Genomic DNA, 14,166 nt, shown 5'->3' with positions numbered 1-14,166 from the left:
TAGAAATAAGACAACACTCCACTAAAAATGTCTCTCCAAAGTCTTTCCACTCTTTGGTTGTGTGTACTTTTACCTGCTATCACACTTCGCCTGTCAGTTCCACGCTTTTCTAGCATGTAATCTGCTACGAGAACATTTTCCTTCCCTTTGTCACACCTCAATCTGCTTGGAAGACCATATTCGCCGACTGCGAATTGAAAACATTGAAGAATAGTGTCCGATTTATTGTTATCGGTGCAAAATAAACCGACAGGTAACCGGCTAAACCCATCAACGATCCCAGTAGTTATAAAATACCAGCGCACCAATTTGTGGTTTGTGTCTATATGCCACAAGTGGTTTGGCCCTTGCACGTTATAGATTCGACGGTGCAGCCTCCTTTTGCTTCTAAACTGAATACCATCTTTATCAATTCTCTGCAAACTTTCTCTTAGCACTTGCCTTTGAATTCGTATCCCACGTTCCCTTAACAGTTCTCGTAACATAACTTCGCCACAATTAGGAAACTCTTGAGTCACAGTGCTCAGAATTGAATCACACTCTTCATTAGACATTTCTGTAAAGTTATGCTTTTTAAGCCCATACTCTTCCATTCTTCTATAAATTGTTCTTTCTGAAACGCATAAGATATTGCTGATCTCCGAAATAAGACAGCCGTCATTGAGTAGGTTTTGTAGGACTTCTTCAGGTATTAGGAATTTTGGAGCTCCTCCATTTTCCCACTTTAACTTTTGTGGTTTAATTCCACCAAAGCTGCAAAATTTTACCCTCAAGTTCATTATAACTCCATTATCTGTTACACCTAAGCTTTCGAAATGCTTTAGAGAAAGCTTTGGTATCAAATCAGCGGTTATATTTTCTTCACTAAACTTCAAAATAAGGTGTTTCAATCCAAGTTTCTTTAATATAGCTCGTGTTCTTTCGTCAGCCATATTAATTTTGTAATCCTTGAGTTTTGATTGAGGCGCCAAAACTATCGAATAATTTATCGCATGCAAACAGCGCATCGAATAATTTAGCGCATGCAAACAGCGCATCGAATAATTTATCGCATGCAAACAGCGCATCGAATAATTTAGCGCATGAATTCAGCGCATCGAATAATTTAGCGCATGCAAACAGCGCATCGAATAATTTAGCGCATGCAAACAGCGCATCGAATAATTTAGCGCATGCAAACAGCGCATCGAATAATTTAGCGCATGAATTCAGCGCATCGAATAATTTATCACATGCAAACAGCGCATAATCGAATGAATTCATCGCATAATCGAATGAATTCATCGCATAATCGAATGAATTCATCGCATAATCGAATGAATTCAGCGCATAATCGAATGAACTTAGCGCATAATCGAATGAATTTAGCGCATAATCGAATGAATTTTTACAAAATCGAATGAATTTTAACAAAATCGAATACAATTAGCGACAAATAGTGTTTTATGACCGAATGAAATCATCGAATAAGGCAGCCTTGGCGTTCCATAAAGATGGCACACTGTGTGGGCCGTTGGATGTTGCCGGGAGTTGTCTAGTAGAGCGCAGGCCCTAATTGGGTCTGCGTCGCTCAAAATGAGCATTAAATACTCTAGGACTCTCCATCTAAGCCATGGCCCCTCCTGGAAATAATAGACAGGGTATATCCCTCGATATTTGTGAGGCTAGCCATGTAAAATATGCACATCTATCTATCTATCTATCTAGCATAATTAACTCATTGTGCAGTATGTGTATGACTAGAAAATATGTCTTAAGGATCATTTAAATCTAGCTACATAGCTAATTTTATGCCGGCCAAGTAGCCAGTTTTATGTCAGATAAGTAGCTAGTGAGAAAAACAGTTTTGTGCTGCTTAACTACCTAGTTTATGCTGCTAGCTAGCCAATTTGGTAGTGTTATACCAGCTTATTTTGCCACATATATTGGTAGTTATTTGCTAGTTAGGTGTGGGTGAGAAGAGGTTCATTACATGTAAAAAATAGTGATATAATAGCTAGCTATTCATACTTCCCTCTTTCGTTTTCTTGAAAATATCAGTTCGTCCCCATTTTCCGCTTGGCACCATCTTTAAAAAACAACAAACAATCCATCGCTTTGCTCCTTGATAAACACGTTGTCTCGCTTACTATAAACTGTACTAAAGAATGACCACATTAAATTGCTGGATTACTGTGATATTTTGTTTGAATTTTTATAATTCGGATGTATAGGGACGAAATCGCATAGAAATGCTATATACTCTCCATCGTACTTCTTTTCCCTTATATTTGGCTTATATAATGAGGAAATAGGCTCCGCTACACTCCGCAAAAATTGAACAAACAAGCAGACAGAGGGATTAGGACATGACTTCTGTAAAGGGTACAAGGGTTTCGACTTATATTCCTGAACTAAGGTACCCAAAATATCTAGCTGAGTCACCTCAAAAGAGGTCTTCGAACAGTCTTCAGCAGGAACTAGACATTTCTTATATCCGTAACTTTTCATCTGTCCTACTCTGTACAATCTTGTGTGCCTGTGGTAATAAGTGGAGTCGTCACTCTCCAAAGATAGGACCTGGTGCAGTCAAACCCTCTTGCTGGCGTAATTTTTTTTTTGTTTTTTGCTTTTATTTTGACTGGGGTAATAAGTGAAGTCGTCACTCTCCAAAGACAAGACTACAAAAAAAAGAAGAAAAAAACGAAAATAAAAAAAAGAAAAGAATAGTCAAACCCCCCTTGCTTACATAAGCCGGAAGTTGTGGTGCTGGCTGCAATTTGCCTAAGCTCTTCTCGGAAAAGGATGTAAGGTTGTACACCATTAAGCAAGCTTTGTTTGCAAGGGACCACCTCTCTGTCGTTGCAATGAAACCACTTACCATGCACTTGGTTATAAGCAACAGTAGTGTAATGGCCATTGTTCAAATGCAAGGTTGCTCTATCACAAGGAAGGTTCACTTTCCGACACGATGCTGTGCTTCGCGGGCTCCTGAAACGAAAAAGCACCTTAAAGTGTCATTTGTAAAAGCAGGTAGCTATTCCTCCGCTAAAAGATCAAAACCAACTGGTCTATTCCACCATGCTAGTGACTGGGTGATGTTAGCAGATCTGAATGAAGGATTTGTGTTTCCTGGCCATATTGCGATCACATCCCTCAGGCCAGACATTGTAATATACTCAAATTGTTCTAAGCGCATCATCATTATTGAACTTACTTGTCCTTGTGAGGAAAACATGGGATCCTGGCATTCCACCAAGCTTTCCAAATACTTCCCTTTGGTCGAGGTAATACGTAGCAACGGGTGGTTTCTGCATCTTTTTGCAGTAGAAGTGGGTGCTAGGGGCTACTCTTCAAGGTCTCTAACTTGCTGTCTAAAAAGCCTCGGTTTCGCTAGCAAATCTGCGTTTTTAACCGCCCGCAAGCTTGGCGATATAAGCATGAAAGCATCCTTTTGCATTTGGATTGCACGAGACTCACCACATTGGTCACAAGATCTTACGCACTGCAGTCCGCCAACATTGCCACGACCAAAGGATAGTATACCTCATGAAAAATCCTCGTCTGTTACCAAATCCAATAAAAGTCCATCTTCAGCCATCTCTGACATGCCAAAACCCACGGAACACCATAACCTTAGCCAGGAACTTAAACAAAAGGTGAGCATCGTTCACGCTGGTTTGATAAACAAGGGGAACACATGCTACGCAAACTCCATTTTGCAAGCATTAACGGTTCTTCCAAGACTTTGGTCTCAATTACCAACAGAGTCCTCTTTGTCATCTCCTCTAGTAAAGTCTATAGTCCTAAATATGTCACTACTGAATCGTTCTCGTTCACCAATTGATCCTTCCAATTTCTTACGAGCACTGCAAAACAGAATGCATGCTCTTAACAATAACGCGTTTTATCACAATCACCAACAAGATGTGCCCGAGATCCTTCAAGTTGTTTTTGACGAAATTATTGGATCTTCCCCTTTGGTTGACAATCTACTGTCTGTAACTGTGACCACAACAACGTCATGCAACTCCTGTTGTTTCTCCACTTCCAGGGAGCAAAAGGATTCAATTTTAATTTTACCAACGTGTAAGTCAATAGCAGACTCTTTTAACAAATTTTTACAACCTCAAGAACTTCTAGGTGACAACAAGTGGTTCTGCCCCCAGTGTTCATCGCATCAAGAGGCCACAATTGAAACTCAGATTTCTAATTGCGGCGACTTCCTTGTTGTACAATTGTTAAGATACACATCAGTAAATGGGTCTTCTTTTAAAGACAACAAGTTAGTCAATTGCTTGCCTAAAAAACATCATGTCTTAAAGGTAGCATCTCACCCAACTGACGATGTGTCTTTCAACAACAAGTATAACTTGGTTGCTACCATTAACCACTCAGGTACATTAAAAGCAGGTCATTACTGGGCCTTCATTAAGGACCAACAAAACACCTGGTTCAAATGCAACGATCGCTGTATTTCTCAAGTAGACACATTCCACTTGAATAATTCTTCGTCATACATACTTTTCTTTTCCAGAAGTTAGCTTATTTGTATGTCACACAACAAATGGGGGAGGGAATCCATGACCCTAGCGGTTTTATTTACCCCAGCTGATTTAGGTTGGTCAGTGCACCGTGAAACCGGAGTTTGCTCACTCCTCTCTTTGTATAGAGACAATGTAAGAAGCACAGCAAGGGGGCTTGATATCATATCTTGTCTTTGGGTTTAACGATCCCACTTATTACCCCAGTCCAGTAGGGAGGCAGAGTTTGTTCACTTTGCTTTCAGGCTTGACAATCCTGCTGCCCTTAGTCATTTTAGAAGAAGCTTTGCAAGGGGGTTACATTTTCTTATCTGGTCTTCGTGGTGTTACGCCCACGCATATTACCCCAGTTATGACAGGCTGGTACTGTCATTAGGCAGGTCCACAGCAACAATTATCTGTGTAAGGCTGAGTGTTGGAGCTCCATAACACATGTGGAAAGCTACAGCCAGGGTCACAAGTCCTGGCGCGCAGATAGTTGTTTGCTTCTTAAACACATTCTCTAAAGAATAATTTTAAATTTATCCGTTTAAGGATATTCACGTTATGATAAGTTTTATTTATCTCATTTGTACCTATTCAATTCATTTTGAATTGCTTTAATATTTATTTTTTAGTGTTGTGTTCTGTCGCTGTTGTATTTTTACGCCTTTTACGGTCAATGTTTTTAGGAAATCCTTGCAAAAAGGGGGATTTTGCTTTTTTGAAAAATCTCTAGAGGGTTGCAACCTCTAACTATAGTAGAACCAGCTGTCATTAGACAAGAAATATCATTACAGCTAGCTGTTTTGTCACCTCATCATAAATCATCATCCAGAGTGGTTAATTACAGCCCTTAAGTTTTAGTGCTTGCGACAAGAGACTTCACTGTCTACAGGGATAGGTATAGAAACGTTGGCCGGGGAAGATGTGACAGGAGAACAAACATTAGACACAAGACCCATCAAACTGCTCTAGTTGAAAAAGAGGTAGTGTTGTGCGGTTCCCATCTCATTTTACAGCTAAAACGTTTTGCCAGTGCCAACGGCCTTGTGTCAAAAATTGCCTCTCGTATTACTGCTTACCCTGGTACCCTTTCCATACCTTTAACCGTAGATGGAGAAGTGAAATTTCTTAAAAATTTTCAATTAAGGGCTATTATCAACCATTGCGGCAACTTAAATAATGGTCACTACACAACCATAACCTTCGACCAAATGGTACACAGGTGGATACATTGCAACGATAGAGCAGTAATTTTCTGTGATGACTGCCTTATTAACAGTCACGAGTCATATGTTTTCTTTTTAGAAGAGCTGAGATAAGAATATTTTAACTGGAATGAGTGAGCAAGGGGGGGCTTGACTACACTCAGTCTTGTCTGTGGAGAGTGACGACTCCACTTATTACCCCAGTCAAAAATAAAACAAATCAAATAAAAATTAAGTTAGCAAGGGGGTTTGATCATACTAGGTCTTGTCTTTGGAGAGTGACGACTCCACTTATTACCCCAGTTAGAAAAATAAATAAATAAAAAATAAAAAAAAATATTAGCCGGGGGGTTTGATCACACATGATCTTGTCTTTGGAGAGTAACGACTCCACTTATTACATGAGTTAAAAACACAGAATAGCACAGTTGAACAGAAAGTGGTCAAAGTTAATTTTAGGAAAATAGGGATGTCTAGTTTCTGCTGATGACCGTCCGCGGACCTTTTCGAGGTGACCCAGCTAGACATCCAGGGTACTTAGTTTCAGAAATATGGGTCGAAACCTACCTGCCCTTGGTTAAAGTTCTGTTCATCTTTTCAAATGTGTTGTGTCCTTTTTATTTTATTTTATTTTTTTTTTTTTTTAATTCCTTGCAAAAAGGGAGAATTGTGCTTTTAGAGGCATATTCTCTAGAGGAGTACAACCTCTAGCTTGTTTCCAAAGACCTAACAGGTTGAGTTCATCATAGCGGTGGCTTGCCACCTCTTTGTAAATTATTTTCTTTTGATAGGCAGAGCCCTTTAATTGCAGAACCAAAATTGAACCGCACTCTGCGACCTCTTTTTCAACAGTTGCATTTTGGTAAATATTGCAGTATTGACAAAAGAACGAGTTGACACCTGAAAATTCTACGCTCTCCAAAAAGTTATCATATTTTACAGTCGATGTCAAGGGCAGTTGAAGAAATGGACCTACTTGCTCAGCGGTGCTAATGTTATTGCAAGCGTTGCAAGTAGTGCAGATTTTCACAAAGTGTTAAATAATCCACCAAAGAAAGGAAAGGCTAAGGACAACTCTGGTATGAGATCCTCAAGAATCTCTAGGGCTCCTTGCTGAGAGAACGGATTAAAAGTAGCACCTGTTGTATTAGAAACATGGCCTTTTAATGCATTTGGAATGAAAAAGTGTTCACTGGAACGTTGGAGGAGGATAGTTTGCGTAGAATAATTACAAAACTTTTATTTGGAGAGATGGCTGTGGCGACTGCGGGTAACACATAAAAACATTGCAAGATGGAATTGATGTAACATTTGTTGCCGAAATTTAGCAAGCCGCTGTTGCTGCCTAGTGATTGTTGCGCAGGCAAGGTAGTGGAGCTCTTTGTTACGCCCTGGGGATTCGTGTCCTTAAGCTAGTGGTCGAAGTTGCTTGTGACGAACTATTTCTTTGAAACAGTTGGTATCAATTGAGCGATATGCTGTGGGTCCCTACCAGATAGCCAGATGCGAAACGATGATCGCATGGATGACTCAGCAAAGGATTTCAGAGTGTAACGCACAGATATGTTAGAAAAGCTGAGGCGATGGAGGCAGATTGTAACTGTTTCGAAACAAAACTCCTAGCTCCTACTTCAACATCAAAGAACTGCACAGACCAATTCTTTAATCTCATAACGGAACAAAGTGACGAGTATTTATCAACCTTAACTCCATGACAAGTGTCCATGTTTTCTTCGCATGGGCATGATAATTCAAGGATAATTACAGTTTTGGTCATGGCAGAAGTTAAAAGTATGTCCGGACGAAGCTGCGTTACAGCAAGATAAGGTGGTAATATTAAGGTTGAATCTAAGTCTGACAATAACCTCCAATCAGAGGCCAGGTGAAGGATTCCTTGAATTTTTATGCGCTTTTTGGTAGCAAGACGTTTACCAGTTGGAACAAAGGATATTTTATGACATCTAGATGGTTTTGCTGGCTTATAATCGGATAAGAACTTCTGAATGGCTGTCACTAACACACATAAACAGTATCGTGGCGGTACGTGATTCTACTTTGTGAAAGGGCTAATTAACAAGCGCCTAAAATGTGGGACACGTTATAAGAGGGTTTATTACATAGGGTGCAACTTTTTTCATTTTGATTTCCCCACTTGACAAAGTTTGTAAGAGAAGGAAGCGTGTCATAGGTTGCACCGATTCAAAACGAAGATAAACTTTGCATCAGAGACAGTAGGTTCTTCCAAGAAAGATCGTATTTAATAAACGAGCACCACTTAGTCCAGTTACCTTGGACATGAAGCTGAACAGCTCGAGAATAATAGATGTCTTCCTCATTGTCCTGCACAACATCTGATACAAGTTTGCGGTAAGAATTGGTACCAATTGGTGGGACACTCACGTGGCTTACCAGTCCCAAACCTGCTCTACCAAACTGGTAGAAACCAAGTATTTTCTTGCACCTGAGTTGCCTCTCTGCTGACTTTACTGTCTGATCTACCTTCCAGTATCCAGCCTTTAAGTCTGGAGGAGAGTCTGAGACTAGAGAAGCAGTGGTCGTGAGAATGCTTGCTCTATCGTGATTAATGAGGAACTTCTGTGTCATCATCATTCATCATCATTCTCGGCTTAACGTCCGTTTTCCATGCTAGCATGGGTTGGACGGGGTATATTAATGACCCTCTTTCAGTCTGATCTAGACTGTGTTAGATCTAAACTCAACTTCCTCTCTATCAAGTCTGCCCTTATAACCTCCTGCCAAGTCTTTGTCGGTCTGCCTCTGGGCTTTGCCCCAGAAACTATCAAGTCTCTACACTTTCTTACCCAATTATCCTCCTCCATTCTTTCCAAGTGCCCCAGCCAATTCAATCTTCTTATCTGGATAACATCTTTAATTCTACGGAGACTTAGCCTGCTTCTTAGCTCATCTGAACTCTTTCTGTCTCTCAGACTGGCATTACACATCCACCTAACCATTCTCATATCATTTCTTTCTAAACGGTCAAGATCTTCCTGCTTCACTGTCCATGTCTCACTACCGTACAACATAACACTTCTTACACAGGCCTCATACAACCTACCTTTTACCTCAATTGACAGGACTCTGCTAGTCAATAAAGGAAGTAACTCTCTAAACTTTTTCCAAGCAGAACCTATCCTGCAAGTAACACTTCTTCCAACACCCCCTTCACTGCCCAACACCCCCTTCACTGCCCAACACCCCCTTCACTGCCCAACATATCACCTAAGTAACAGAAGTTCTTAACTATCTCTAACGAGCCACTGTTGTACATCATTAAAGCTGTGTGTGGTTCCTCCAAAGTCCTTGTTTGCTTTTCTTTTGGCTGCGACATTTTTTTCTGCTCTTGCCGTTGATTTTTCTCTTGCTTTTTAATGTCAGCTATCTTTTTTTCCTCTCCTTTTTCTTTCTGCAATTCTTCCTTTTCCTCTTTTTCCTTCTTTTTCTCTTCTTTTTCCCTGAATAATTTTATATGGTCCTCAGATGTAAGTACTCTTGCTTTTCTTATGACTCTGACGTTCTTTCTGTTCTTTTCAGGTGACGATAGAATAATAAGCGACTGAATGATGGAATCGGGAATTACAGCCAGTAACGGATTAGATCTCTTTTTTTTCTGATTTGGCGTAGACGATATAACATTTAAGTGCACATCTGCACCACCTGGTAATGTACATAGTGATGGTGATGCTGGTGAACAATATGGTGTTGTTACTATTGAAGACCATTAACAGATGGTGTGCTAACTACGGTGCTAGGCAATGTGGCCATGATTGACGTGGAAGAAGAAATGGATGCTGATGTTAGGGCAGATGTTAAAGCTGTTGGGTGAGGTGTATAAACTGGTGATGGTGGTTGTCCCTCTGGCGGCTCAGAGATAGAAGGCATTAGCCTTTTCTTATCAATAGCTTCGAATGGAATGAAAAATATATTTCTTTCAAAGGCTTCAAAGTTGTCATGTTAAGGGGATGTATAATGTTCGTCGTGTGAGATGGCAAGCAGAAGAGATGGATATCTTTTTGCACGAGCAAGTCTATTGTATCAATATCCATGTGCGAACCTTGTCCATCCAAGATAAGAAGCAATGGTTTCTTAACGTGTTCAGTTTCTGTTAGAAATAGCTCTTGCACCCATTTTTTAAATAACTTCCTATTCATATACTCGTTAGGTGAAGTGGATATAGAACTTTGTATGGCTATGTTCGGGCATATGGGCCACTTAGGTAGCACTTTTCAAAAATTATAAAAGGAGGTAAAGGATAACCATCTGCCGAGACGGTAACATTTGCTGTTATATGTTTGCGACTGCCCTTGCTCTATAAGAAAATGTCACATATTTGAATGCGGGATTTAATTACAACTTCCGTCCCAGTCACACGTAGTATAATGGGTTGACAAGTGGCAAGTGTTGAGTGATCTGGGTTCGAAGCCTTTGCTCTTAGACAATGATAGACAATAGAGGTTCTTTGCCCTTTCTACGTAAATAGAGTACTCACTTTTCCAGATTTCATGTCCATGGCAATGCCAGTCTCATCAAAATTAAATATTCTGTCTGGCTTGTGCATCATGTCAAGATATTCTAAAGTCTTTTTTAATAAATTGATATGTTGATTCATAACATTCACGTTTGCCATTCTACTTCTTCTCCTATCAGGGTTTGATCACACATGATCTTTTCTTTGGAGAGTAACGACTCCACTTATTACCTGAATTAAAAACAAAGAATAGCACAGTTGAACAGAAAGTGGTCAAAGTTTAGTTTAGGAAGATAGGGATGTGTAGTTTCTGCTGATGATTGTCCACGGACCTCTGCGAGGTGACCCAGCTAACCATCCAGGCCACTTAGGTTCAGAAATATGGGTCGAAACCTACTTGCCCTTGGTTAAAGTTCTGTTCATCTTTTCAAATGTGTTGTGTCCTTTATATTTTTTTAAAAAATTTTAATTAATTCCTTGAAAAAAGGGAAAATTGTGCTTTTAGAGGCATTTTCTCTAGGGAGTACAACCTCTACCTTATTTCCAAAGACCTAACATCATTGCGGTGGCTAGCCACCTCTTTGTAAATTATTTTCATATCCGACTTAAAATGGGTTAGGTCATTTTAGTGTCGTTTCTTAAATTTGTGCCACCAATTATCTAATGGCCAGTTACCTTATTGAATCGAGTACTTCCTTTTCGTTTGGCAATATCCCAAGCAAACATCTTAACAGCTGCCACTGACAATGGATTAGCAACGCTTGCCATAAGCTTTACGTATTTATCAAGCGTTGTTTCTTTGTCACATGCCAGCTCTGTGTGTCGGCCAGGTTTATCAGTTTTACACTTACGCTTTGGTACGCCAAACTGTTTAGAAGCTTTACCTAACGACATGCTTTTGTTAACTTCTACCAGTGTATTGGCCATATCGTCATCTGACCACCGTCTGTAGGATCGTTTTATTGCCATTTCTTAAAAACACGACAATTTATTTGTATTACCCCCAACTTCGGACTATTTCTTCGTATCAGAGAAGCAGTTATAAATAATGTTAAATGCATAGAATTACCCTATTAAAGCTGTAACAATTTCAAAAGGACTTAATTCATATCGGAGACTTAAGTCATAATTCACCAAAAATCATTCTACCCCTAACATCGGACACTCTAAATATACAGGTTTTAAACCAAAAAATTAGGTCTCGGTTAAAGTTCAAATGTGACTTAAAAAAGCCTTCTCAACACGAATATAACCTTATAAAGTATCACTGGGCATCTTTGAATAAGAAACAAGCAAATTTGTGCCCATACCTTTAGAAGTTTAGAAAGATAATGCAAGATTTCTGAATTACCATGCTTCGCCTGAGAGAATGAATACAAAAAAGAGAGGATAAAGCAAGCGTGTGTAATTTACAAAACAGATCTCGCCGATGTGGTATATGTTTATATTTTACAGAACGGCAGATCTTTCTAGAATTTCTCGCGCGCTATTTCAATGCTGTAAAGCTTACACAGCGATTTTTATTGTATTTTTATTGTATTTTTTTTTCATAAAAAACTCATTTCTAAAGGTTCTAAAGCTCAAACTACACGCGTACGTGCATTTTTTTATTGTTTCGATGACCTAATAAAAAAAGTAATAAGAAAGTGAAAATCGTTTATACTTATTTTTAAGCCTGACCTCTCACACAAAATCTTCAACTTGCGCGCTCGTAAAAGTTCTTGGACGGCCTTTTTGTCTGGCCTCTTCAGGGTTAACGATCCTGATGTACTCACAGTTATTGTTATCAAAAGCTTTGCAAGGGGAAATAAAATTTCTTTTTCAGGTCTTCATGTATTTTCGCCCACATATTTTACCCCACTAACCTTAGACTGATCCTGACATAGGGCATAGTCATAAGAAAAAAAGATAGTCTAGAGGCAACGACCACCGACATTGTTTACGCAATGTATCCTTAACTTAGGTAGGACGACCCTCCGATATTGCACGAAAGTTAAACATGGCGGCTTCAGCACAGGAAGATTACTTAGCTGGTGACGAACTTGATGACTTGTTTCAGTTACTTGATGGTGGTTTTCTTGACGATGATGCAATTTTTAATGCAGATGTGAACGCTGTAGTTACTGAAGTAATGGATAACGAAAAAAATAAAGCTGTTTATCGTTGTCAACATTGTGAAATAATTTGTAAATCACAACGTGGTCTTACTAGGCATTGCAATGTTAAACATACATCAGCAACTATCACAACAAATTCTTGTGACTCTAGTATTTCCATACCACAGCTGTCAAAGGAAGAACAATGTTTGAAGAAATTTCACCCCTTAACTTTAAAATTAATTGTAAATAAATGTGCTGATTCATGCTTTAAAGATTTGTGTTTGCCTGAAAATATTAGATGCTTGTTCTCGAAAGAAAATTTTTTATTTTCAACTGATGATGCTATTGAACTATGGAACAAGTTCAGACCAATGATTGAAAAATATTCTGGGGATGCTGAAGATTTTTACATGTATTTTTATGGCATGTTGAAGGAAAATATCCTACCATCAAAATTTGAAGAAACACGATTTAGCAATATTTTACTTGCAGAAGTGGCAAATCATATGTTGACCCATTTATCAGGCATTGGTAAAGATACACCCAAAGACCTACAGGTGGCAGAAATTTCAGAAAAAGAGCTCAAAAGTTTAGATTATCTTGGTGGATATATTCTTCACAAGCTACATTCTAGGTTTCGATTTTCAAAGGCTACTTTAACAAATCGCACACAATTTATTGCACTGCTGCAAGCATGTAAGGTTGATAGCGATGATTCTCAGACATATATTAATATTCGTGATCGTGGAGGTTTGTGGAGAGTAAACAAAAAAATGCAAGCAGTTTTCGTTAAATGTGAACAAATATTTCGGTTGTCAACTATTAATTTCCAAACCAAATTGGTATGTCACAACATTATCTAATTTTAAGAGTGCCTGTTATGAAGTGGAGCCACAAGTTGATGAAGAAGTTAGTTTAAACTTGTTGGAGCATATGTTAACATTGTTTACTAAAGTTCGCACCTTTTCATATGCTAAAGATATTCGTGAAAAACACAAGGCTGCTAAACAGAATTCAAAAAAACGTGCTTTGAGAGTTGAACTAAAGAAAACAGCTATTACTAAAGAACTGGGACATTAAATGTTTGCCAAGTCCTAGACATGGACTAAAAAAACTGTCAAAAAGGCTATTTTTATAGCCACAAATTTTCAAAAAACATGTTTTGGCTTTAACTTATATGTTTTATTCTACGTGCCTGATATATTTATTTACATTGTTTATTTTAGCTTTATTATTGTTAAGAAATTAGGAACGCAGTTATTCACAGGTTTTGTCGATAACGCCAAATATTCTCAGTGACTTATAAATCACTGATTGCAAGTTTTTTTCCAAATATTTTTCAATTTGTAGAGTTGAAAAAAGTTCCAGGTGAAGTAAATACCATGTGTACCTACAAAATTTTGTTTTCTGCTAGAACCCTCCAGTCCCCAGTATAAAGGGGACTAAAGAATGTGACCAAAAATATTGATAGCCAGTGTAATGTTTTTTTTTAAAACTGTGGCTATAAAAATAGCCGGTTTGACAGTTTTAATCCATGTCCGGGATGTAGCATCTATTGAGAGTTTTTCTTTCTTTTTGGCAATGGACTATCATCAATAAGGTTAAATTTGCTACTACCTGAGGCACAAACATTTCCAGCAATTGGTCGTACAGAAAATTGGCTTTTGATGGTGTTATCATTATAGCCTACATCTCTCACTGACGGGTTGTCACGGCGTGCACGTTGTCTGCCAAAATAATTTTCTAAATCATCCTGGCAAAATCTTTCTGACAAAATATAACGTACGCCATGTTCAAGTAAGAATTTACAGACTTCTTTAAAGGAATGTACAGTTATTTGTAATCCTTCATAAGTCTGCCAAGAG

At 38.7% G+C, this 14,166-nt stretch overlaps 1 protein-coding gene across 1 annotated transcript; it reads left to right on the top strand.

Annotated features, from left to right (window-relative positions):
- The first annotated feature begins 2,037 nt into the window (after positions 1–2,037).
- LOC130623368 (ubiquitin carboxyl-terminal hydrolase 51-like) lies at positions 2,038–5,344 on the top strand. Its single transcript, XM_057438843.1, has one exon. The coding sequence runs from the start codon at positions 2,847–2,849 to the stop codon at positions 4,521–4,523; it is 1,677 nt and encodes a 558-aa protein (XP_057294826.1). The 5' UTR covers positions 2,038–2,846; the 3' UTR covers positions 4,524–5,344.
- Positions 5,345–14,166: the final 8,822 nt, after the last annotated feature.

Source organism: Hydractinia symbiolongicarpus, chromosome 13 (assembly GCF_029227915.1).
Source record: "Hydractinia symbiolongicarpus strain clone_291-10 chromosome 13, HSymV2.1, whole genome shotgun sequence".
Classification (NCBI taxonomy): domain Eukaryota; kingdom Metazoa; phylum Cnidaria; class Hydrozoa; order Anthoathecata; family Hydractiniidae; genus Hydractinia; species Hydractinia symbiolongicarpus.
Note: the sequence above shows the minus strand (reverse complement) of the source record. Positions and strands in the feature narration are given on the sequence as shown.

Bases quoted from the DNA above. Each gene is read 5' to 3' on its own strand.
- LOC130623368 (XM_057438843.1), top strand. From the start codon at position 2,847: ATGAAACCACTTACCATGCACTTGGTTATAAGCAACAGTAGTGTAATG.